Source organism: Sinocyclocheilus grahami, unplaced genomic scaffold, assembly GCF_001515645.1.
Source record: "Sinocyclocheilus grahami isolate Dianchi unplaced genomic scaffold, SAMN03320097.WGS_v1.1 scaffold361.1, whole genome shotgun sequence".
Lineage (NCBI taxonomy): Eukaryota > Metazoa > Chordata > Actinopteri > Cypriniformes > Cyprinidae > Sinocyclocheilus > Sinocyclocheilus grahami.
The window spans coordinates 339263-366456 of record NW_015505540.1 but is presented as its reverse complement, the minus strand read 5'-3'; the positions used below and the strand labels follow the sequence as shown (position 1 = coordinate 366456).

The window sequence follows — 27194 nt, the reverse complement described above, 5'->3', positions numbered from 1 at the left end:
CTACTTTGGTTGGTGAATCAATGCTACCTTGATGAAGGATGCAAACAGAGACCATAAAGTTTGAAGTCTTTTAATAGAAGTTCAGGTCTTCTCATACTGCATTCACTATGTACTTTAACACCGAACCAAACGGCATTGTCTCTTTATATAAAAATAGAATATTGCAACAAAAAGATAACGGCAGGTATTGCACCTAATTTATTCCTGTGTTTTTAAGTAAAAGGCACCTGTTAAAAGGCTGAATAAGAAGATCCAAGTCATTTCAGAACCTGACAAGGCTCATTTAGCATAATATTAATGCTTTGACCAAACAGCTTATTGCTCACAGAAAACAGCTTCTTATTGGATAGGTCAGGAACAAGGTGCAATATTCTTTGTGTTGTTTTGAGAACTCAAAATAAATAATACATTTAATTAAAATGAGTATATGCTGCATTGTAGAACTTAGCTTAATAATATATTAAGAAATAGACTTTATCTCCAGTATTTTGAAAGACTGTAAACCTCTTTCCAGTCCTGTCATCTGATTTCAAACTCAAAAAAATTGATTTCTATAGTGAAACATTTGAAACAATCCGAGACAGACACTTGAAAAATGAATGTGATGGGTGATACTTAGTGCAGATTTTAAACAAAGGTACGAAATGCCTCAAAACGCAATTCACAAATGACTGCATGAACAACTATTGTTAGCAGAATAAATATTCAGAATGAAAATGTTTCAAGATAAGACCAATGAGCTTTAATTCCAAATGGTTGCATTTGGCATACGTTCAGTGTGCTTTTTTTGTCTCCGATCAGGTTAGAACCTCTCTGTAAATGTACATCACTAATTACACACCCTGTCTATATGGAAGAAAAAAAATGAATGAAATTATTCCACAAGTTCCAGAATCCCGATGACATCTTTCAATGACAATGTCCGTCCTATCTGTTCCTTACTGAAGTAAACTAAATTGGATCTCCTAGAAACACTTTTAAAGAATGGCAGGCCCTTTAAAGAATAATTCCTGCAGAAACTTCAAAAAATCCCTTCATAATGAAAGTAACGTGTGACTGAGCCAAAGGTGTTGCGCTGCTTGAATTTGCAAACATGAGTCTGTTTGTTCCCGTGGTGTTTTGCCTTTGGGTGTGGTGGTGGATTTTCAGCACTGGGCATTAGGAAGAGAAGTCATCTACTTCCTTCTGAGGTCAGTGACGTGGGTTTAGGGTAGTTTACAGTGAGCAGCACCATACTGTGCAAATAGAGGGAGGTCTCTGACTCTGGTCAAACAAGAAGGAAACAGAATACACAATGAATGTGCAACACCGTAACTGTCATCTCAGTTTCAAAAGCAAAACCGTGGTTTCTTCTGTTATTTGTTCATGCCATTCAACACAAACCCCAACTGACTAATTAAGAAACATTCAGGGTATATTAAAAGTTAACTTTAGAGTACATCTATGTTCAAATACTGAATACTGTGCAGTACACACTATACTTAAGAAAATAAAATTAAAAAAAGTAAACTAATGATTAATATTAATATGCTATACTGTTATCATCTAGAATTGTTTAATTTTGGGGGGAAAAGTCTTACATTTTGGCAGTTAAATGAAAAAAAAATTACTTTTGGTTAATTCGTAACACTGCACTGCATTGTGGAATACAGTATCCTTGGCAATGCATTCAGTTGTACACTAGACATTATTTTATTGTCTACGGGGAATTTGCATACAGAAATGTTATGTTTATATGTTTGCACAAATGAAATGTTATGTTTAAATTATCTAATTAAATATGCATACATATCCAGAACAGAAATCTGATCTCTGGATAAGGCCAGGTTCAAAATTCTTATTTCACATGAACTTTAAATGCTTTTCACAGAGGGGATTTTGGACATCTGTTTTTATCACTCCATAAATCAGAAAACACTGTCAGCAGCCAGAAAATGATTTCACCATGTTTTTAGGAATAAAATGTTGTATAACATCAGACAAATACATATTCAAACCCCTCTGTGAAAAAAAACAACCCTAAGAATATAGATAGCAATAAAACTGTATGTAAGTTCTATTGAAGTGGAGGTTTCTGGGAAACAAATAATAATTTTAAGATAACAGCCTTTAACATGAATGGCTCAGAGTAGAACGTCCAGGGTGTCATCTAGTAATTATGACCTGACGTGAACACACCATAAAAGTAGCATGCTAGTACGCGATGTTGAACACAGCCTTGATCTTATGGCTTGTGTACCTTTGAGGTGTGTTGAGAACTGCAACCACTGTGTGAGCCATTCCTGGCACTGCCCTGGACTCAGACGGTCAGGATTCAGCCCTCTCACGTAACATGCCTAGGAGATGTGATGTAAAAATAGTCTTAAATCACAAAATAAAGTCTGCTTAAATGTAATAGGCAATAAAAAGTGACCCCTGACCTCTCTGAGCTCCGCATCGTTTAATTGGTGCACGCCTAATCGGATAATGGCGTGGTCAAGCTGCATGAGTTCTAAGGCATGGCTGTTCAAGCGTCGACCAATCCAGAAGGCTGGGAGGCGGGGCGTCAGGAAGAGCAAAGGACACAGGTGCCTCTGAAAATACATTTTAAACAAGACAAAGACTAAATAACAAACATTTAAAGTGCATTGTTCAACTAGCTGATTATTTGAAGCTCACCATCTGATCTGCATACATTCTCTTGACACCCAAGGGAGGCCCAGAGAACAAAGTTCTCACTGCATGGATATCAGACACCACAGGATGGACTCCACTTCGGACCTGCAGACACATTTATATTTATTATAAAGTCAAAATCTGAATAAAATAATAAAGGCTATTGTTTTACACATACGTAACATTATGAATTAGCTCAGGCTACCTTACTGCAGAGCTCCAAGAGGCGGCTTTTGAGGCAACTGTCTTGGACAGATGTTGACATGCTCTCCAGCCCTTTGACTATAGCCCAGTGGTGCTTTGCTCTCTGGGCATGATACACCCCCTGAAACTCCACCAGCTGCTGTGGGGTCCAGAAGTGCCGGATCAGAAGCTGGCGAGGATAGAGGTACCTAGAGGATGATGCAGGCATGTGATCAGCTAAGGACAAGAAAGAAGAAAAACATCCACCTCTCCCCATTTAATAATAACAATAATAATAAATTATTATAATATTATTATTTAAAATATATTTTAAATGTATAAACTAATCAAAGAAATATACTGTTGCAAAATAATTATTGTGCTGTAAAATAAAAAGCTGAGTATTTAATAACTATTACTGAAAAAGTATTTAAATTGTAAAAATCTAAATCAATAAATATGACTATTAAAATAATACTATTGTGCTGTAAAATAAAAATAATATTTAATAATAACAACAATAAACTTTAGTGTTTTATTTAGTGTTTATTATTTTTAACATTTTAAAAATTAAACTTAAAACTTAAATCAATAAAGAAATATTGCAATGATACAATTATACTGTAAAATTAAAAAGATTAATAATAAACTTATTAAAAAAATTATAAATGTTTTTTTATTTAAATTATAAAATAATATATAAAATAATAAAGAAATATATTACTATTGCAAAAATATTATTGTAATATAGCTAAGGATTAATAACAATAATAATATTTATTTTAAAATGCATCCATTTTTCACTCAGATTGACAATTTGATATCTACATCTGTCCAAGACAGCCGACTCAAAACCCACCTTATAAAGCTCTGCATTAAGGTAGCCTGAGCTAATTCAATATTATTAGCATTATTATTATTATTAATCCTTTGCTATATTACAATAATATTTTTGCAATAGTAATATATTTCTTCATTAAATTTGATAATAGAACCGTTAAGAGGGTGTTTTGAGTGTACTGAATGGGACTTATTTTTTAATGATAACGATTGTTGTAGTAACTATGAATTGTTGAATGATACAATAACCTGCTACATCAATTTCTGTGTAAATTCTGTTGTTCAAACAAAGAATGTCAAAATCTACCCAAATAACAAGCCATGGATTAACAAAGATTTGAAACATTATTTAAATATGAAAAAATTGCTTTCATGCAGCATGATTAGCAGAACGTAAAGGAGTTAAATAAAGCAGTTAAACGTAAGATAAAAGACACACAGAAGGAATATAAAGAGAATGTTAAGAAATTCAAAAGAGGAAATGCAAGAGATCCATCATCCCAGTACCCAAAATACCTCATGCAAAATTGGTAAATGACTTTTGTCCAATTGCGCTCACATCAGTTCTTTGCAAATGTATGAAACGCATAGTAAGGAATTGTCATCTCAAATTGAGAGATCTATCGACCCCCTGCAATTTGCTTACCGGGCCAATGCCTCTCACTATTTTGAATAAAGTTCAACATCATTTAGATAAGCCAAATATGTAAGTTAGAATACTCTTCATGGATTTTTCGTCTGCTTTTGATAACGTCCAACCAAACCTTCTTTTAAAGTGCCTTCACAATTTAGGTGTTAGTAGTTGGATGATTTTATGGATTAAGGAATTTTTAATAGACCGACCTCAGCGTGTTTGTATTAATAATGTCTTGTCTGACTGCTTGGTTTTAAATACTGGGGTACCACAGGGATCTGTACTGTCTCCAATATTGTTCTCTGTATACAGCAATGAACTGCAGTGTGATGATGATAACCTCTCCCTCATAAAGTATGCTGATGATATGGCATTGGTCTCCTGTCAGAATGAAATGAATTGCTCCTCATATTTTGAGTATATTGACAGTAGTATCAGTTGGTTTGAGAGCTATGATACAAGCCCTGTATACAAACCAGTCATTATAAAAGGAAAAACTGTAGAGCAGGTCTCGAATTTGAAATATTTAGGAACAATCATTGACAATAAACTTAACTTTGAAAATAATGTAGAGTCCACACACAATCTAACTATGGTATACAGGTCAATGATTGAGAGCATTCTTACATATAATATTGTTTAATGGTACGTAATATAACAGTTAAACAGAAGAACAAACTTTCACAAATACATAATCAGGCAAATAAGATCACTGGCCATAAACAACATTCACTTCAGGTCTTATTTGATTATTTGATGGAAAAACTGCAATTTGTTTTTCTTCTCTCTTAATAATGTTGTTGTTGTTATTGTGTGTGGTCGTTGTGTACTACCGCAGCTTTAGAGTCCAAGACAAATTTCCTGTAAAGGACAATTAAGTATAACTTGACTAAACTTAAAGATCATACGCATCCCCTCCACTCTACTTTTTTGAAATGCTTCCATCAGGGCATATACTCAAAATTCCTCTGGCCAGAAGAAATGCGTATAAAAAAATAATTTGTCCCAATAGCAGTTATAATTTTAAATTGGATTATTGTTTGAAGTAAATGCAAGAGAATGGTTGGTATTAAATTATTTTTCTATATTACTGTGGATGATTTGAAATGTGTAAGAAATGATGGGGGTACTGTCAAGTGTTTACATTTGTTCAATTCTATGTTTGTGTCGTTAATGTGTGATGTGTTTTTTTTTAAGCATTAATGTGGATGTATTCATGTCACCAGTCAAAGACAAATTTCTGCTCTGACAAACAGAATGGACAATAAAGTTAAAGTTAAACTAAACTAAATTCATGTGGGTCATACATCCCAGGTCAGAAAATACTGAAATATGAATAAATATGGAAAAATCACATTCCTGAGGATGGAAGTATCATCGGATAAATTAATGGAAGAGTGACAGATAATAAAGGAGACATGCAATATTCAATCAGTTTCAAAGATGCAAAAATACTCCATAATTGCTTAAAAGGCAAAACACTGAATAATCAGCGTAGTAAGATGCTAAATACTCACATAAGGATGAAGACCACATCGTTGACAAAAGGAGGTACTGATAAGATGACCAATGGAAAGGCTTTGATTAAGTCCCTGCGGACCTGAAAGCAACACACAAAAATGATAACAATTTAATACAACTTATAACAGCAATATATCCCATAAATGTCTGCTTCAGTTCTTTGACCCACCTGCCTGATTTTCTCCATATCACGGTAAGGCAAATTCTGGTGCTCTATTCTTTCACTGAGCATGCGGGCTACGATTCTTCTCAGTTCTGTACCATCTTGAAACAGGAGCTGTAAACCTTTATAGAAAATCATAAAACCTATATTATAACATATTTGCCCGAGATGGTTTGAGGTTAAAAATTCAGTAATGATTTTAAATATATATTATTCACTCTGACCTCTCATAAAAGTGTGATGGACAACGTAAAATCGTGGAAAGCGACGTTGCAGGAATCCCTCATATTTCCCATTGGCCCATTTCAGACCGGACACAACGCTTCGACCAATTCCATGTCTTGCTTGTGAAGGTGAGTAGTGTCTAACAAACCACAAACTACTACACATACATACATACATACATTTGTGAGATGTCGTAACAGGGCAGGGCATGTACTGTATTTCCTGGTGAACCCAGTGAAATATTTTCTCTGGACAACAACTAAAAGGAGGACAGACAATGAGACATATTTCCAGTGGCCCCACTTGTATAATTCATGATGAAACATTATCTTCAGTATCATTTTATAACGAGTCTATATGCAAAAACACCGCCTACATATGATCGATCATCCTGAACTTGTTATGAATAGTACCTGGATTTTGTGGAAACCAGACTAGGTGTGCAGAGACTTGCTTTGACCCCGACAGGTCGTTTTCCGTACAGTAAGATCAATGAAGTTCCGCGGCACACTCCTCTACAGGACAGCGCCATCTTGGACTGAGCAGCTGACAGTTCTACGTGGGCGTGTCTTCAGAGAATGGAATGCGGGCGCGGCGCTGTGATTGGCTGCTTCAACAACCGCATATATAGTACTCAAAGCGCACCACTTTTTAAAAAATATTTTTTTGTCGATAGATACCGTAGTATTTGTGTGATTGGAGTCTTCATTTCAAAACCATATTACTCTCCTTGGCTCAAGCTAATTAAAAATGTATATATATATGTACACTGCTGTTCAAAAGTTTGGGATCAGTACGATTTTTAATGTGTTTTACAGAAGTCTCTTCTGTTCATCAAGGCTACATTTATTTGACCAAAAATACAGAAAAAAACGTAATATTGTAAAATATTATTACCATTCAAAATAATGGGTTTCTATTTTAATATCCTTTAAAATATAATTTATTTCTGTGATGCAAACGCTGATTTTTCAGCAGCATTTCTCCAGTCTTCAGTGTCACATGATCCTTCAGGAACCATTCTAATATGCTGATTTATTATCAGTGCTGGAAACCTGAAAAAACTTTTTTTTCAGGATTATTTTATGAATAAAGTTAAAAAGAACAGCATTTATTTAAAATAGAAATCTTTTCTAACAATATAAATCTTTATTATTCATTTTTGTCAATCTAACACATCCTTGCTGAATAAAAGCATTCATTTCTTTCAACAACAAAAAAAGAAAAGAAAAAAATGGCTGACCCCGAACTTTTGAAGGTAGTGTATATTGTTACACAATATTTATATTTTGAATGTAAATGCTGTTCTTTTTAACTTTTTATCCATCAAAGAATCCTAAAAAAAATATCACAGGTTCCAAAAATATTACCAGCACAGCTGTTTCTAATCTAATTGAATCTAACTGAATTGAACTGAATGGTTTTATTTAACTTTATTTTATATATAAAGCCGTTTTGCTAGTTTTCTGTTTGCTGTCTGTATTTGGAAAAGTGTTGACCATAGTATATAATTATGATAATTGTAATGACGAAACAAATGAAGGTTTTGAAGTAGTGGGTCACGTGACATTCACAGTCCATCTCAATCAAGGGCAGGGGAGCGCGCGCCATACCTCAAGACTACAAAAGCCAAAGTGTAAGTGTTCTGACAAGACAATGCTATGAAAAGAAATTAGAAAGTATTGCAAGTTGTGATTTTATTATTATATATAAGAAAAATTGTAAATGTTCTTGATCGAACTAGGCTACTTTAACTTTTGGCGTTCGACGTTTTCTTCTTCTCTTGTTTAGCACGAGCCACTTTTCTACTAATCATTGTGCTTTTTAAAAACTTGGCTTGTTTTTAAATTGGGCGTGTGTTATTTAGGGTGACATTTGATCAAATCCAAAGGAAAACGCAAGGTCAAGCAAACTACCCAAATCCCCAAAGGAAGCGAGCATGGCCACTGTTAGATTCGGGAGTAGCGTCGGTCCGTCTGGAGTCCACTCTGAAAGTCAACAGCACGGCTGGAATGAAGAGAAGGGTAATTTAGCAGTTGGATTTAATATAGGCCTGCCACTTCTGAAGTCACAATATTACGGGCAAACACGTCCATCTAGTGCGTTCATATAGAAAAACAATAGACAAGTAGCGCAGTGGAACAGAAAAAGGCGTTCTGTGTGAACCAGCCACAAGAGCAACCAAGTTTTATGATGGTGCTTCTTGTTTTCACAGCTTATGGTGAAGACACTGTTGACGCCAGTGACCCCAACAGGCTTGTGCAGTGCCCATATGACAAAAACCACCAGATCAGAGCCTCTCGCTTCCCTTTTCATGTTCTCAAGTGCAGGAAGGTGGGTTATGGGGGGGGGGATCTTCTCCATGTGTTTGTTTTTCATATCATATTTATTGAAAATGTGAGGGTGTTGTGTTCTTGGCATTGGTGTTGTGAGGACTTTATCTGTCCACCCCCATCTGTTTCAGAACCACCCTAAACTGGCTAGTGAACTGAAGACATGCCCCTTCAACGCCAGACACTTGATTCCCAAGCACGAGTTGTCTCATCACATAGCAAACTGTGAAGACAAGAGGTCACTGAATGCTGAAGATGGTTAGTGTTGCCTGTTTGAGCGTGGGCTGTTGCTGTGATATTTGCGTTCTTTCATGGGACAAAAAATCCTTTTGTTGTGGTGTTTGGATGAAAATTTAGATGAACTTGTGAAATCAAAATGTTGATTTTAAAACCACTGTACTTTTCCAAAATCTTGACATTTTAAAGATGCGTTCATTTGTCAATCAGGATTTATTTTTATTTTTTAGGAAATGTAGAGTTGCTGGAGAAGTTTCAGGTGCCTGTTAACTCCTGTACAAACCCTTCACCCTATGAGGACTGGGAAACAGGTATGTGACCGGTTGAGTGTATGGGGTGCCATTTTGAGTAGTTTTCGTATACTAGGCTTCTGCTGTATATCTACTATGGCACTTTCGGTTTGCCTTATTTAATATGTATAGTTTCTGGGTTCTGTATTTTGGTTTAAATGAATAAATCCCTTCTTTCTGGATGATTCCCTCTGTTTGGCCCTATGATTGCAGAGGCGGATGATAATGCTGCTATGTTTGTCTGGGGTGCATCCAACAATCAGCTTGCCCAAAACAAGTGAGTCCTCATGTTCTTTTTTTCCCCTTGAACTTAAATCCTCTCACCCAGTAAGGCAAACAAGCAGTGTTTCTGAGTAGTGATGCACGATCATGATTTTTCATAGCCGATTCCGATACCGATTTTTTTTTACAAGCAAACTGGCCGATTCCGATACCGATTTCCGATTTATTTATTTTTATCAAGCAACAAACAATAGAAGTACACACAAACAAGATGTTTATTTGGTATTTAACAGGCTAAACTGGGTTTTGGCTATTGAAACCAACAACTGTAACCATCTGAAATGAACAGCAGTAACTGCGCAGTAAGTAGGCTATATAAATAAATTATTCCAGAATGTTAACTACGGCAGGTGCTTTTTAAATCCCATTAAGTCAATGTAATTTTAAGGTAAAATAAAAAATATTAATCCTATAGCCTACAGAACTGACATTTAATTCTGGCTTTTCAAAAGTGCATGCGAGTTCATTACAAAAAGAAGCATTTCAGCTTTGTCACAAGTTAGTCTGTTTCGTTTCTCATCCAACACGTGAGAAGCTGAGCTGAACAAACGTTCACTGTCTACTCGCACAACTTCAGCGAGTGCAGGAAAGCGGCTCTTATTTGTGCGCCAGTACACCAACGGCTGTTCGCTTCTTGGTATCTGTGCCTCAGACAGCTCTGCATTTCCATCGTGCATCGCCAACAGTGAGCTTGCTCTGCGTGGTATTTTTTTCTGCTGGCGCCTCGGCGCACACTTCTGGAAAAATCGGACGAAAAAAAATACAAAACCGGCCGGTTCCGATTTATGGCCGGTCAACCGGTGCATCCCTATTTCTGAGCATTACATTTTTGGGTAAATTACCCTTGTAATGGTTTGATTGCAAGTAACCAAGTTTAATCACTAGGGGCACTAATATAAACATACACTTTTTACTTATACCTGCATGAAAAAAAAACATGACCCTTGCCTGATGTTTTCTGACAAAATAGGGCTAAAGTGACTCCACTCCACAGTGATTTATTTATTTATTTTTGCTTTACATACACTTGCACTCATGTTTTTGTTAGGCCAGAGCCATCTACCACCATCAGTTTATCCGATGGACTTAGGGCACCACGGACTCTTCCATGGAAACTCTGTAAGTACTTTAACACCCTTAATTTAACCGGAGGTTTTAGCTTTTAAACAAGTCTGCTGTTCTATCCATGGGAGTTATTAACGCTCCTGTAGATGGCAGCAGCACTCTTAGCTGATTCAAACAGTCCTGTGACATTTTATAAACCGGCTAGTTGCATAAACACAGCCACTATGTTAAGACTTAAGAATTAGGTTCACAAACTAGTAGTAGACGAAGGATTATTTATTTCAAATTTAAATTAGACCGATCTACCTTTTTGTGACAATTTAAAATGTTATGACCAGTCTTGAAGAAAAATTAGATAACTTAAGACTAATTCAAGCTGTGTGTGTAAATCTAAGTAACACTGTTGTCATTCTCACTACGTTTCCTCCCTCTTTTTTTTACCAAGGATGTCACCACTGGATGGACTTCACGGACTAATCTTACTTATTTAATACTTAAAGACCTGTGATTTCTAGCCTAACTTTGAAGTCTACTTATATTTAGAAGTTTTTAACTTTAAAGTGTTGTGAAATTTCCCTTTTCTTCTTTTCTTCAAGCTAATACACTGTCTGTAAACTGCTATGGTCCATGTGAAGAGATGCTCCTTATTGAAGCAAACAATTTCGTGTCATATTTCAAATGAGATGCCAATCTTTCTGGACCATTGGCTTTGAACTTTTTTGCTTTTTGTGGAAGTGGTAGTCTTTAATCCTGACCTGTATGCTTCATTAAAGATTTTAAGTGCAAACCTCCATTGCATTTTTTTTCCCCTTCATTTTTGAACCATAGAGCAACAGAGCACAAATTAAGTAAAATATTACTTTAGGGAATTTGATGCGTTTAGTTTTAACGTAACCATAATTAACAGAAGTTGCTTTAGGTTTTTAAGATGAATAGTTTGGGTTATAATGACTGACTTCATTTATAATGGACAAATGTCTCATGGATTTGATGGTGTTTGCACAAGAACACTGAGCAAGATCTTAAATGTTTTTAAATACAAGATTTTTGTAAATCGATTAATCTGTCAGTACATTAACAACTAACAATAGTGTTTATAAATTAACAGATCGATAAATGCTGTAAATTGTTGCATTATTGTAACGGTCTTTTGAAGTGTTTTTTTCTACCAGTTAAATTTCATTTAATTTTTCAGTGTGCTTTGAGCATTTTTAATTAGTGTGTGCGCGACAGTTCTGTCTTTTTTTTTTTCCCCCTGTTACAGTGGTTTATTTGAGTCACAGAGAAGATGGGCTAGTGTAACCCTGTGTCTGTGGCAATATGAATGGAGCATGAGTTAGTATGGCAGGGCCACCGGTCTGCCCCTTCTTCCTCCTCTCCTCTGCCTTGTTTAACCCGCACAGACAGTCCTCTTCTCCCCTGCTAGCTGCACTGACAACAGACATTTGCACAAATGTAGGCAGGGCTGATTGCTCGCCCCCCTCTGGCGCCGCTGTATCTGGGTGCCTGTTAAACACAGCTGTGTAGTGCTTCCTTTGGTGCACTGTTGCTCTGAGGAGCCGTTTACAATCTCCCTTTCATTTTTAAACTTCACGCTTTGGGCATGTGAGCAAATTAAGTGGAATGCTGTTGGAATTTTGTGATGCTTTGTTGCATATTGGTTAAAATTCAAGAGAATTTATCCTAAAATTATTTACTTTTTTCAAATGCTGATGTAAGTATACATGCTTTTTGTTTTTATGACCTATTGAAGACCGCATAGAATATTTCTTTTGTCACTGCAGGGCCATTTGAATTGTGTTAAAAGGCTAGAACTATTAAATATGTTGAAAGAAATGGTAATCAAGTTTCATTACTTAAAGGGGTCATATGATGCGATTCCAATTTTTCCTTTCTCTTTGAAGTGATACAAGCTCTTGGTGCATAAAGAAGATCTGTAAAGTTGCAAAGACTAAAGTCTCAAATCCAAAGAGATATTCTTTATAAAAGTTAAGAGTCAACCACGCCTACCTAAAACGGCTCGTTCTAACATGCCCCACATGTCTACGTCACGATGTGGGAAGATTTGCATAACGCCACCCAAATGTTCACGCAAAGAAAGAAGGCTTAACTTTTATTCTCGCTGTAGTATTGTTGTTGCCGCCGCCGCCATGTCGTGAAGACGCTGTGTGTTTCGTTGTGAAAGCGAAACTACTTTGGTTGGCCTTCCAAAAAGATGATATCCGCTTCGTCATGCCTGGAGCTGATCCGTGCTGGTTGCTGAGGAAATACATCAACTTCGTGCTGTGGATCGCTGGATCGACTTTCACCGTGGACGAAGCGGAGTCCAGCCCGGGGTCGTCACATGTGGTTGCCGCAAGCTCGCCGGACGCGCCTTCGTCGAATCCACTGTTCTCAAGCCTGCCCGCCCGCCTCTGCTCACTCGAGCCGGCCTCCGCTCACTCCAAATATTCAGATGTGTGCAGCACATTTTATGGAGTACTGTTTCCTGATCCTGGTAGAGTAGACTACAATGCCGGCTGTTCTGACTCACAGACTGTAAGTATGTGTTTTTTATATTTAAAGAATTTGCCACTGACGATTCAAACGTGAGTTTTGAGCAGTGTAGAGTAGCGCTTGTTGTTTGTCATTTCTCCGATCACAAATGCAGGCATGGTTTTATGTTTACGCGGTGCGTTTAAAAAGACAGTATAAGTCATTATAATCCATAATTATGTCCCCACTGGATGCAACAAATGCCTAGTTTATAATGGGTTTTCATGTTTTTGTCTCGTCGCTCCCCCAGGACATAGCATCACAGTATGGTAAGGGGCGTAACATTTCCGTCACACGCTTGAGGTATTTGGCCAATCACAACGCACTGGATAGCTGGCCAATCAAAGCTCTTTTTTCAGACCAATGAACTTTGTAAAAATCGACGCGTTTCAGAAAGGCGGGGCATAGAGGAGAAACATTGTACAGTATGTGGAAAATGTGTTTTTTGAACCTTAAACCACAAACATTTCATTACAACAAATACACTTTATTTTTTATACTTTTTTTTTTTTTAGCAACATCATATAACCCCTTTAAAATACGTAGACTACTGTTGAAAAGTTTGGGGTCGGTAAGATTTAATATTTTTTGAAATGTCTAAGGTTAATATTACAGCTTAAAAATAAATTTACATTGGTTTATAATATTAAAACATTACCATTTTAAAATCTATTTTTAATGTTTTGAGAATTTTTTTCCTGTGATGCAAATCATTCTAATATGATTGTATTTTGTGCTCAAGTAACATTTATTTTCGGTGTTGAAAATGATTGTGCTGCTTAATATTTGTTGAACCTTTTTTTTCAGGATTTTGTTAATAGAAAGTTCAGAAGAACAATTTGAGTTTTTGTTCATAACAATATAAGTCTTATTAATTAAAAAAAAAGACTGACCCCAAACATTTAAACAGTGAACTTAAATATAATGGATAATGCATCAGATAAAGAACAAAAATACAACTCTTAAACAGTACATTTCTCATTATTATTATTATTATTGTTGTTGTTATTATTATTACCATTATGAGCTTTTATATTATAGCTTCATGAATGGTATTTGGAAAATGCAAACCTGATGGGACCTCTTTTTTTTTTCTCTCCCATATCTCAATAATATAGAATATTGCCCCGCTCCTCAATTCTTTAATCTTAAACCATAACTAAATCAGATCTGAATGCAGAGACAAATCCTAGATTACACACAAGACATGCTGCAACGTGACTGATAATAAAGACCCCTCATTTGCATCTGGTTTTCTCCTCTCCAACAGATGCTGAAATTATCCAGCATCATACTGTAGTCGCTCACACGCTTCCATTTGTTCAGCATTTTATGTTTGACACGAGCGTGTCAGTTCATCATTAGCCATGATGGTCTGCAGAATGGGACAGTCTAGAAATGGGGCACTCGTACCCATCAGCTATCCTGATAGAAAAATAGTACAATAATGTAGAATTGCATTTTTGTCTCATTCATCTGGATTTTAATGGGGTCATAGGCTATGCTTAGATAATAAAATTGGACATGAATGCATCTTTTGGAGCAGAAAATTGTGGTGTTGTAGGAGTGTGGTTCTCTGCCCTTGCTCTGGATTGCTGTATACTATTCATGATTTGCAAATATATTATGTCCTTCAATTAATTTTCCCCAGAGAGAAATTCTAGCAGCCTGTGTTGTGCCTTTCTGTTTTACAGTTACATCAGAGAGTGCCTAACATCAGCGTTTGGTTGCTGTTTACTGGACCAATAATAGTTATTTAGTAGAATTTCAATTGCATCAATTATGACTTTATCTCAGTTTTGATTTGTCAGTTTCAGCTTCTCATAATTGACTTAGTATCTCAATTTAGATTTTTTCTTTTTTTCCCTTTATCTTATATTGATTTTCATTTAATAATTGACTATCATTTCCACTTTTTATGTCAATTGACTTTCGTTTTCGACTTTCGATATCAACTGTCAGTTTTGTACCATAATTGTATCTCAATTTTGACTTGATCGCAATTGACTCAATTTAAACTTTTTCATAATTATGACTTAATATCTCATTTTGACTTTTCATCTCATAATTGACCGTCTATAATTTTGTAATTTTGTCTTAATTAAAAAAAAAAAAAGATTTACCAAAGCATGTTTTTTTTTCTTATTTGGTGGAAATGTTGTGCATTGATTAGTATATGCTAAAGCATTTAATTCAGTGAGTGGTGCCCAGTTCCCATCTTAAAAATAACCTGTTTTTACATTTAAATTTTTAATTTCAAGTAGTCTTATGAGTTAGTGTAAAAATGATCAAATCATGAAATTTGATAGGTTTAAGCGGTAAAGCACATTGCACTGTGCGATCTGTTGTATGGCATAATTTAAGTTGTGTGTTTTGTGTACAGGTACGTATTTGCAAAAAATAGTAATATGAACATCCTACAGATTTTAGTCCTCATCAAGACGTTTGTGACACTGGGTTAAAATAAGTTTTCATTATTGTCTTCAGAAAAGAATGATTTAATCTGTTTCTGCTGGTACTTCAATGTTGATAATTGAAGTAGAACTATTAAGGGGAAAAAGATACCTAAAGAATGTTTGATCTTTGGACAAAAATGGATTTTAAAGCAGATTAAAGTTATTTTCTTCAGTGTTCTCTTTAATATTTGCACTAAATTTATCCAGCTTAAAGTTTTCCACTTCCAACTATAAACCTTGATTTGACTTTAACAAGATTTTATCTCATTTAATGCAGCGCATGATGCACTTAAATCGTTGTCATGCACTTAAAGCATTCAATATTTGCTTTAAATAGTGCTCTCTCTTTGAGGGTTCCTGAAGCCCAGACAGTACAGTCAGTGGGGAAAGGATGCAGTGTATTGTTTGCATGCAATGTGATAACTGAAGGACTCCGAGCTTAGGTTGAGGTCTCCGCACTGTCTGGGTCACCATCTGCGTAAACACTGTGTGAAAGAGCTGTTCAGCAGGACTTAACGCGCTGCAGTTTGAGACAGCATGTTTGAAAAGGTTCAGCAAGACATTTCTGACAGTCGGTACAGCATGAATTTGATTACATCACTGTTCCTACAGATTCAGAGAACTTGCTTAAACTTACTGTTAAATAAGATTTTCTTTTTTTAATCACGCAGCATTCTGAAATACTTGATTGTGATCAGTCGTGTCGTTCAGCGCTTAGGTAACTAACACCAGCGCTGCTTTCATGTCTCTTGTCACCGCAGGCTCACAATCTCATTTCATACAAATTCCACACACACAATATTGTTTCAGCAATCAATTGTAGTTTAAAAAAAAATAACTCAAAGGACTTCATTATATTAATTATTATTAATATTGTTTCACTGTTCATCTTTTAGCTAGGCCAATTTTGTATTTTCTTATTTATTCTTAAGATGATATACAGGTGAAATTATGAAACAATTTCTATTAAAATCACTAGACCAGGAAACCTAGGCTTCCACTGAATGTAGATTTAAATGGAGGGAACAATTTTTTTGATTAACTTTTTTTTTATATATAAATGTGCTTTTTCCCCCCACATATGCAGATTTTTAAAGATTAAGACTTAAGATTTTAAGTAATTCTTAAAGATTAACATTAGAGTTTTGTGTTACCATGATGGTGTTTTGTATTTGTGTGTATGACACCATGCACCTTCAGTATATTAGTATTTCCCTCAGCTTGTGGAAAAGCTGCTTGTGATGTGCTTTGGTTCATCGTGACTCTCATCACCACCTGTTTTTGGTGGTTGTCAGTGTATTAAAAAGTTACAAAACAAATATCCAAGGCCCATTTCAGAAAGGAGGTTAACGGAGTATGTTAACCCTGAAATGAGGGAAACTGAGGGTTTTCCATTTCTGAATGAGAAGATTGTCAAACCTGAGAAAGCGGAGTAAGTCAAATGTTAATTTCATTACTCTAATTAAGAAATGTGACCGTTTGGATTAGAGAACATTTAATTATGTGAAAAGGGCATTAGACTATGTGGAAAACTGCTGCAGATTGAAATAGACACTGAATTATATTTATTTCATATGTCAAATGTTTGTAAAGTCATGTAGCCTACACCCGTGAACCTTTTATGCTTAAAGCTTTACCTGATTGAATTATGTTGAACCCGAAAACTCAGTTTCCCATCTCGGGAAGTCAACTCAAGAGTTCAAGTTTCTTATTGAAATGGGTCCCTGTACTTTAATGCGTTTGGTATATTAACATTATAGGAGTTAAAATGTTATTTATTTTTATTTTACTGTAAATGTAAGTTAAATCTGTAAAACACAATGTTGTTTTTTTTACAGTGAAGATTTAAACCGTAAATTCATATAAAAAAATGCAGTGTCAAGTTTTTTTGTTTTTGTTTTGCGCTCAAATAAAGTATTCCTAAAATGAAATTCAAAGTATGTCTACCTTAGATGACTGATATCGACACCCATAAAACTCTCTTCAGCCTTTCATCAGAAAATGAAATGTGTAATAATATGCAGCCAGCAACTCAAGCTGTCAATTCTCATTGAAATCTAGTTATGCAATATTTGGTGTGCTGTACAAACATTTGCGCTTTGCAGTACTGTGGCTGGGTTTAAAATGCCTTTTGCTGTCAATCACATTTAGACTCATTGGACTGAACAAAAAGGAAGGGAAGGGGGAAAAACAGTCTGTCACTTCCTGTTCCTCACACACCACTGGAGTGATGGGTCGCTGTGTCCTGACTGTGATGGAAAGGTATTGCAGCTGTTACTCCCAAATGCTGAGCTAAAGTCTGCAGCTTGTGGGATGACGGGGAGTGCATTGGAGCATTTGCATTTGTGCATGCAAAACCGAGATAGGCATTCAGAGGGATAGAGAACAATAGCAACTGAATTAGCAGGATGAATTAAAAAGGATGAGAGAGAGCAGCCAGGTCCACTGTCTGGACATCATGGTGCCTCATGTCAGTTATTAATGCATCTGTGGGTGTATGACTAATACCATACTAAAGTATCATTCAATTAAAATCTATTTAAAGATCTTTAAATACTTGCCTATATATGTTGTTTTTCTCCAATGCTTTCAATGATAAGAGGTTAAAGGGGTTGATTAATCGCATCCAAAATAAAAGTTTTTGTTACATAATATGTGTGTGTACTGTGTATATTTATTATGTCTATATAAATACACACACACACACACATGTATATACAGTATTTAAGAAAAATGTGTTTATATTAAATATATTTATCTGTAATATAAATATATACATGTAAATATTTTCAAAATATATACTGTATGTGTGTGTATTTATATATATATATATATATACATAATAAAAATACATAGTACACACATTATGTAAACAAAAACTTTTATTTTGGATGCGATTATATATATATATATATATATATATATATATATATATATAATTGTGTATATAGAAATGTATACATTTAATTGTGTGTGTGTGTGTGTGTAAAATGATTTTTATATAATTTTTTTACACAAATGTTTTTTTAATTGAATACTGAAATTATGTAAAAATGCTAACAGCGGTGTGACCCTGAAAACTCGATCATTCACATTTGCAAAAAAACTTAATGAAGCCATAACGACTCCAAAGAACTATATTTTAGAACTTTCTTCTGAATGATTTCTGGATATTGCATGCTGAGCGTCAGTCGAGGGTAACAGGCTATGAGATGGTGTGATTAAACGCAGCAAGTTTTCCTCCCCGAGTCACGCAGTTAGTCTCCAGAGAATCTTTTTTAGGCTGTGTCCCCTGTGGCTTATCGGCAGACCCTTGATTTTGTATAACATCTGTCAACGATTAATAAAAATACTGATTACTTGTGGGAGTTAAAGCTGTCAGATATGATCTAAAAAGAAGAGATTTCATAGATGGTGAATGGTTTTGGATTCCCCTCAAAATAGTTTAGGGCATCGTTATAATTATGCTTCTCTGTCAGTATAAGTCACAGTGACAGTTTGTAGCAAACAGTGACTTCCTGTGCACAAAGTATTTCTCTATAATAGGCCTACTAAAGAATTCCTGTAAAAATCCAAATTTATTTCTTACTCTTTGAGCTTTACACAATGGCTTGTTGCATAATAGGTTAAGGTGGTTGTATCCCACCTAGACTCTTTTTTATGTTTTTACATTTATGCTAACATTTATTGTAGAGACCTCACATTTTCTCCCTCGTTTTTTACTTTGACATTTCCCCTGTTCCATAGCCTTTCTCTTGCTCTGTCAGTTCGTAATGCCACGTCACTTCTCAGGACCGTACCGCTGTCTGACAGCCACTACCACTGGGAGTGACCTTTTCTTCCATTCCTTTCATCCATGCTACCACTCGCTCTCCCTCTATCTTTAAAGAAGGGCTAAAGAAATATAAAGCAATCACGGCATCAATCATTCAGTGCCTCTCTGGGGAAAATTCATGAGAACCCACAGCAAGATTCTCTCTTTTTAGTTCCATCTTCAAGATTTTTAGATTATGACTGCAGTAAAAGTTTATGAGATGCATTATTTGAATGCTTGGCCAAAGAGATGTGTCTTTAATCTAGATTTAAACAGAGAGAGTGTGTCTGAACCCCGAATGTTATCAGGAAGGCTATTCCAGAGTTTGGGAGCCAAATGCGAAAAAGCTCTACCTCCTTTAGTGGACTTTGCTATCCTTGGTACTACCAAAAGTCCAGAGTTTTGCGACCTTAGGGAGCGTGATGGATTCTAGCGTGGTAGAAGACTAGTTAGATACGCAGGAGCTCACCCATTAAGGGCCTTATAGGCAAGTAATAATATTTTGTAACTGATACGGAACTTAATAGGTAGCCAGTGCAGAGACTGTAAAATTGGGGTAATATGATCATATTTTCTTGACCTTGTAAGGACTCTAGCCGCTGCATTTTGGACTACCTGTAGCTTGTTTATTGAAGATGCAGGACAACCACCTAGCAGTGCATTACAGTAGTCCAGTCTAGAGGTCATGAATGCATGAACTAGCTTTTCTGCATTAGAAACAGGTAACATGTTTCGTAACTTGGCAATGTTTCAAAGATGGAAGAATGCTGTTTTTGTAACATGGGAAATATGATTTTCAAAAGACAAGTTGCTGTCTAATATAACACCCAGATTTTTGACTGTAGAGTAAGTAACAGTACATCCGTCTAGTTGTAAATTGTAATCCAAGAGAATCTGTGTACTGTTTTTTGGTCCAATAAATAATATATCTGTCTTAAGGCATAATATAATCTAATATAATATTAAGACTTAATATAATGTATTAATTATAACTTCATAAAATAATTTTTTTTCAGGATTTTTTGATGAATGTTTCAAAAGACCAGCATTAATTTAAAATGGAAATGTTTTGTAACAGTATATATGTCTTTACCATCACATTTGATTAATTTAATGCATCCTTACTGAATAAAAACATGAATTTATTTAACCACCTGAGCTGCCTGTTTATCAATGAAAAACGGAACAATTTTGAATTATGCTGTTTATAGTATGAAACCAGCATCTGTATGGTATAGCAGTACATTATTTTCATAAAAAGCACTATGATTAAAAAAAAGCAGCAGTGACCGGTTACATGTGTGCGAGTGGGGTCTTATGAGCTGAATGTCCTAGGATTGGGGTCAGTGATATATCATGCAGCCTTAAGCTCTAATTTGGATTATGGCTCCCTGTTCTCCATTGCATGTATTTCAGCACCATCTGTTTTAAGGCACTAATTATAGAAAACATATTTGCAGTGTTGGGAAGGTTACTTTGGAAATGTAATAGGTTACAGATGACAAATTACCCTACTTAAAATGTAATAAGTAGTGTAACTTTTCAATTACTTTATTAAAGTAATGTAACTGATTACATTTGATTACTTTTCTAAATGTCTAATGTTTTCAACTGTTAATCATTTTCAAACATGTAAACCAGGCAGGGTTAAACTTACGATATGTGCTCAACACTGATAACTGTCAGACTTTCGAAATCCTTCACTTGAATTAAGATTATAATATTTTAATTTGAAAGGAGACATTGGCTGCAAAATATCTTCATTTGCATATAAATGTGTCTTAGCAGTGTGTGGACACAACCACCCTACAATGATAAAAATGCACTCCTTTTTTTTTTATCCCCCAAAAACCTAAACAGTCTCAATTATCAAGCCATTTTGATTTTGGAGTGAATACCAGCACTCTCTTCCACCTTCAATACCACGACTGAGGTGAGACCCTAGAGCAAGGCACCAAACCCCCAACTTTGTTGGTGTGTGTTTACGGTGTGTGCGTGTTTCATTGCTGTGTGTGTGCACTTGGATGGGTTAAATGCAGAGCACAGATTCCGAGTATGGGTCACCATACTTGGCCACACGTCACTTCACTTCACTTTCACTAAATTCGTTTATGTCTGGCTGCTCAAATCATTTTACTCCAGACTGCTTTCTGAATGAGAGACAATTCATTGATCCATTGTTCATGATCCAGCTGTACCTCCAGAAGAAGTAAGTCTCACACTTTTTATTTATTTATGGTGTTATTTATTTACTTAAGGTTATTTATGACCTTCCTTTATTGTGATATGACAGGAAGTGAAGTGGGAGAAAGAGAGGAGGGGGGCAGGATCAGAAAGTTCCTCGAGTCGGGATTCAAACACAGGACAGCCAAAGCACAATGGCACTATATGTCAGCGCACTGCCCACAAGGCTATAGGTGGCAACACGCAATCAAATCTTTGCATAGCTATGACAGGAAACACTGGAATCTAACAATGCCATAGAAAAAAATAGTCAATCTTAAAATAAAGTATATACATAAACCCTATCGGATAAGCATGTTATAAACTTCTGAAACATTGGTGTTTCATATTTTAGAGCAGTCACTGCAATTTATGGAAGAACTCAATTAAATCTGTATGTGGGAGTGTGTGTGAAAAAATCAGATGTAACCCCCTTTGTAATCCTTAACATTTTCATAACTGTAATTTAATTACACATTTTTTCTTAGTAACTGTAACTGATTACAATTACTTTTATTTTGTAATTAAATTATGAAATTCCGTTACATGTAACTAGTTACTCCCCAACACTGCATATTTGGCACGTTTTTAACAGTCACATGTATTATACAGTGAATGGTTTTGACCATGTTCCTGTCATGTCATGCTTGTATGCAGCAGTGTTTGAATAAATACATAGGAAGGTATTATCCAACATATTTTAGGGAATTATGCAACATCCCTGTAATGTTACTCAATGGTTTTAGTTTAAGAATATTTATATGAGGTGCAAATAAAAAATAAGGCTGCCATTTTATGAAGCAGTTTGTTAATGTAATCAAGATACTAAGGGCCTCAGGTTAAGTTACATAATGTTGTAGTTCACTGTTAGACATTTCTGTAATTTCTACAGTTATTTACTTTATATCACCCAGTTTAATACCGCAAATTCCCTTTACAGTAGGCTAATTTGCGAATCGTGTTTGCTCTTCCACAGAAAAGAGGGGCGGGGGGAGCAAAGCTCATTAGCATGTAAAGAGATATGCACCAAAACGAGTCGCTGTGAACAGAGCTGTTTTTGACAAGGTAAAAAGGGTGTTGTTTTACACGACCACTGAGACCGTTTCAAGAATACCCTAAAGAATCATACCAACTTGTGGAAAATGGGCATCCGATGTCCCCTTTGAAGCACAGCCACCACAAAATCAGACTTATTTTAAAATCATTCTGAGGTTAAATACATATTTAAAATCATAACAAGAAATAGTTTAATAGCTATGATACTGTTTTTGAAATCAAATCTTTGCATAGCTATGACAGGAAACACTGGAATCTAACAATGCCATAGAAAAAAATAGTCAATCTTAAAATAAAGTATATACATAAACACTATCGGATAAGCATGTTATAAACTTCTGAAACATTGGTGTTTCATATTTTAGAGCAGTCACTGCAATTTATGGAAGAACTCAATTAAATCTGTATGTGGGAGTGTGTGTGAAAAAATCAGATGTAACCCCCTTTGTAATCCTTAACATTTTCATAACTGTAATTTAATTACACATTTTTTCTTAGTAACTGTAACTGATTACAATTACTTTTATTTTGTAATTAAATTATGAAATTCCGTTACATGTAACTAGTTACTCCCCAACACTGCATATTTGGCACGTTTTTAACAGTCACATGTATTATACAGTGAATGGTTTTGACCATGTTCCTGTCATGTCATGCTTGAATGCAGCAGTGTTTGAATAAATACATAGGAAGGTATTATCCAACATATTTTAGGGAATTATGCAACATCCCTGTAATGTTACTCAATGGTTTTAGTTTAAGAATATTGATATGAGGTGCAAATAAAAAATAAGGCTGCCATTTTATGAAGCAGTTTGTTAATGTAATCAAGATACTAAGGGCCTCAGGTTAAGTTACATAATGTTGTAGTTCACTGTTAGACATTTCTGTAATTTCTACAGTTATTTACTTTATATCACCCAGTTTAATACCGCAAATTCCCTTTACAGTAGGCTAAATAACTGTAACTAAAGTGCAAATCCGTTTTGTGTCGGAAATAGCAATGTCCCGCATCCATTGTAGATAGGCCTATTAACACTTATTATAATCAGTTCTAAGGCCTACTGTCTTTTGTCGCGCCGCTCGCATCCGAGGTAGACTAGACATGGAACCAGCAGTGCCACGTAAGGTTGGGCGATTCCTCTTATTTAATTTTCGATCCGATACCGATATTTTCAAGCCCAGTATCTTCGATACCGATACCTCTAAACTAAACTGATCTTATCAATTATTAAAAGAATAAAATCAGTAATGTTAATAATAGGCCTCACTTAACATTATATTTAAATGCCATGTTTTTTTTTTACATTTCATAGGCCTTTTTGTTTATGCTGTCAGAAATAAAATGTGCTAAAATGTAATGCATCCTTACCGGATAAACGTATTCATTTCTTTTAAAAATACTACTGACGTCAACATTTTGAGCAGTTGTGCAATTTGTTTAACATAATGTTGTAGTTCACTGTTAGACATTTCTGTAATTTCTACAGTTATTTACTTTATATCACCCAGTTTAATACCGCAAATTCCCTTTACAGTAGGCTAAATAACTGTAACTAAAGTGCAAATCCGTTTTGTGTCGGAAATAGCAATGTCCCATCCATTGACATCCATTGTAGATAAGCCTATTATCACTTATTATAATCAGTTCTAAGGCCTACTGTCTTTTGTCGCGCCGCTCGCATCCGAGGTAGACTAGACATGGAACCAGCAGTGCCACGTAAGGTTGGGCGATTCCTCTTATTTAATTTTCGATCCGATACCGATATTTTCAAGCCCAGTATCTTCGATACCGATACCTCTAAACTAAACTGATCTTATCAATTATTAAAAGAATAAAATCAGTAATGTTAATAATAGGCCTCACTTAACATTATATTTAAAAGCCATGTTTTTTTTTAACATTTCATAGGCCTTTTTGTTTATGCTGTCAGAAATAAAATGTGCTAAAATGTAGTGCATCCTTACCGGATAAACGTATTAATTTCTTTTAAAAATACTACTGACGTCAACATTTTGAGCAGTTGTGCAATTTGTTTATTGTGAAATAACTCTCGATTCTGTCATCTGATACGCACTGATCTGGGCTTTGTTACCCAAATGCATCGTAAGAATAAAAACTGATCGCAGAGGCCAGTGGTGGCAATAGTTTCTTAAGATCTATTTATGCTTCTCATGTTTTTGGGAAACGCAGCCCTTTTTGAACAATCACAGACAGATTGTTTCTGTCTTTCAGCATTTGCTTATGTTCCGATGAGCAGGAGAAACTATCCTATACAATTATTCGCTAATATTGCCTAGTCTATTTTCACTTAGAAGCTTATTTTATACACCAAATTTTTTGCTAAATAAATTAAATTAATGGTTAAAATGCACTTTAGAATCTACATTTTTATAGGCCTACTTCTGGATCGATCCGCTCATCCTTAGCGGTTTTGCCAGGGGATTGAACCCGGGAGTGGAAGAGTTCCGGAGAACATCTGCGATGTGTATCGATGCACCTTACGAGAGGCCAGCAAGCAAGGTAAGTGTGTTTGTGTTTGTGTTTGTGTGTGTGCGTGTGTGTCAGATTTTTGCACATCAGTTGTAACTAAAGTGCAAATCCGTTTTGTGTCGGAAATAGCATCCATTGACATCCATTGTAGATAGGCCTATTAACACTTATTATAATCAGTTCTAAGGCCTACTGTCTTTTGTCGCGCCGCTCGCATCCGAGGTAGACTAGACATGGAACCAGCAGTGCCACGTAAGGTTGGGCGATTCCTCTTATTTAATTTTCGATCCGATACCGATATTTTCAAGCCCAGTATCTTCGATACCGATACCTCTAAACTAAACTGATCTTATCAATTATTAAAAGAATAAAATCAGTAATGTTAATAATAGGCCTCACTTAACATTATATTTAAAAGCCATGTTTTTTTTTAACATTTCATAGGCCTTTTTGTTTATGCTGTCAGAAATAAAATGTGCTAAAATGTAGTGCATCCTTACCGGATAAACGTATTAATTTCTTTTAAAAATACTACTGACGTCAACATTTTGAGCAGTTGTGCAATTTGTTTATTGTGAAATAACTCTCGATTCTGTCATCTGATACGCACTGATCTGGGCTTTGTTACCCAAATGCATCGTAAGAATAAAAACTGATCGCAGAGGCCAGTGGTGGCAATAGTTTCTTAAGATCTATTTATGCTTCTCATGTTTTTGGGAAACGCAGCCCTTTTTGAACAATCACAGACAGATTGGTTCTGTCTTTCAGCATTTGCTTATGTTCCGATGAGCAGGAGAAACTATCCTATACAATTATTCGCTAATATTGCCTAGTCTATTTTCACTTAGAAGCTTATTTTATGCACCAAATTTTTTGCTAAATAAATTAAATTAATGGTTAAAATGCACTTTAGAATCTATATTTTTATAGGCCTACTTCTGGATCGATCCGCTCATCCTTAGCGGTTTTGCCAGGAGATTGAACCCGGGAGTGGAAGAGTTCCGGAGAACATCTGCGATGTGTATCGATGCACCTTACGAGAGGCCAGCAAGCAAGGAAAGTGTGTTTGTGTTTGTGTGTGTGCGTGTGTGTCAGATTTTTGCACATCAGTTTAACCTAGTAACATTTTCTCGTCATCATGGCGGTAACAAATTCTGTTCAGGTTGTAGCCATGTGCTGCGTATCAATGTGCCTACTTATACTATGCCCTTAAAGGGGTGGTTGATTGCGATTTCACTTTTTAAATGTTAGTTAGTGTGTAATGTTGCTGTTTGATCATAAACAATATCTGCAAAGTTACGAAGCTGAAAGTTCAATGCAAACGGAGATATCGTCTTTTAAAATTCTGGCAGTTTAATGCCTACAAAAACGACTGGTAAGGGACTACAACGAGTTACTTTCCGGGTCCGTTATGTCAAGAACCCAGAATTTTACATAAATCCCGCCTATACAAATAACAGCGCATCTAAAAGTATGAGACAGTTTATAAGACAAAAAATCTTAGGCCTACCATTAAAAGCCGTGCTTGCATAGGTTCTGCACGATCCTCTTGGATGTTTATAAAAGTTCACATTGCTGTTGCAGATTAAATATAACACGGAATAAATAAATATTATTTTACCAGGTTAAATGTTGATTATTAGTAACTCAAACCCCTTTTTGTAAACCTCTCTACCTAACCGTCGAGCGCGCGCATCCGCCACGTTTGTAGCTTTTCTAGCGCGTTTTATTCTTGTTTGTAGTTCTGGACCGAATCCTTCGCCAAAGCGCAATGGATTGTGGGCAATATTAGCCATTAGAGTGTGCATGGATCCACACTTCAAAAATCGACCTGAAATAGTAGACCAACCGGGGACTTTTGGCATTCTCTTTTCAACATACTATGCTTTGGGACACACTCATTCTAATCTCACATACTATTTAGGATGGATAGTATGAACATTGAGACGCAGGGATGGACTACAAAAAAACATGGACGTAGTGTCCGTGACGTCACTTGTAGGCACCTGAAGAGGTTTTTGAAGCTCAAAGTGGGCGGAGCCGGCCGTCGCCATCTTGGCAGCCCGTCACTCCCGGATAATCGAAAAAAATGGGCAAAGAGGCGGGAGCTGGTTGCTGAAACCACGCCCGCCTAGCTCGATGATGGTGACAGCAGTGGCAATCCACCCGTCACTCAAGTGATCATACC

General features: G+C 35.8%; 2 protein-coding genes across 4 annotated transcripts; one reads left to right on the top strand and one right to left on the bottom strand.

Moving 5' to 3' along the window:
• Positions 1-1063: 1063 nt before the first annotated feature.
• LOC107549047 (LETM1 domain-containing protein 1-like) lies at positions 1064-6784 on the bottom strand. The gene is made up of 9 exons (XM_016229955.1): positions 6635-6784; positions 6221-6378; positions 6003-6118; positions 5830-5912; positions 2861-3047; positions 2659-2760; positions 2421-2573; positions 2240-2336; positions 1064-1263 (listed from the first exon to the last, which is right to left on the bottom strand). The coding sequence occupies exons 1-9, from the start codon at positions 6751-6753 to the stop codon at positions 1172-1174; spliced, it is 1107 nt and encodes a 368-aa protein (XP_016085441.1). The 5' UTR covers positions 6754-6784; the 3' UTR covers positions 1064-1171.
• Positions 6785-7756: 972 nt separating this feature from the next.
• LOC107549049 (gametocyte-specific factor 1-like) lies at positions 7757-11829 on the top strand. Of its 3 annotated transcripts, XM_016229958.1 has the most exons (8): positions 7757-7857; positions 8089-8245; positions 8437-8555; positions 8686-8812; positions 9022-9102; positions 9295-9358; positions 10412-10482; positions 11693-11829. In XM_016229958.1, the coding sequence occupies exons 2-8, from the start codon at positions 8161-8163 to the stop codon at positions 11728-11730; spliced, it is 585 nt and encodes a 194-aa protein (XP_016085444.1). In that variant the 5' UTR covers positions 7757-7857; positions 8089-8160; the 3' UTR covers positions 11731-11829. The 3 variants fall into 3 exon arrangements, with proteins under 3 accessions (XP_016085444.1, XP_016085443.1, XP_016085445.1); XM_016229957.1 differs by lacking the exon at positions 7757-7857 and having other exon boundaries at positions 7879-8245; XM_016229959.1 differs by lacking the exons at positions 7757-7857; positions 11693-11829 and adding an exon at positions 10874-11215 and having other exon boundaries at positions 7879-8245.
• The last annotated feature ends 15365 nt before the right edge of the window (positions 11830-27194 follow it).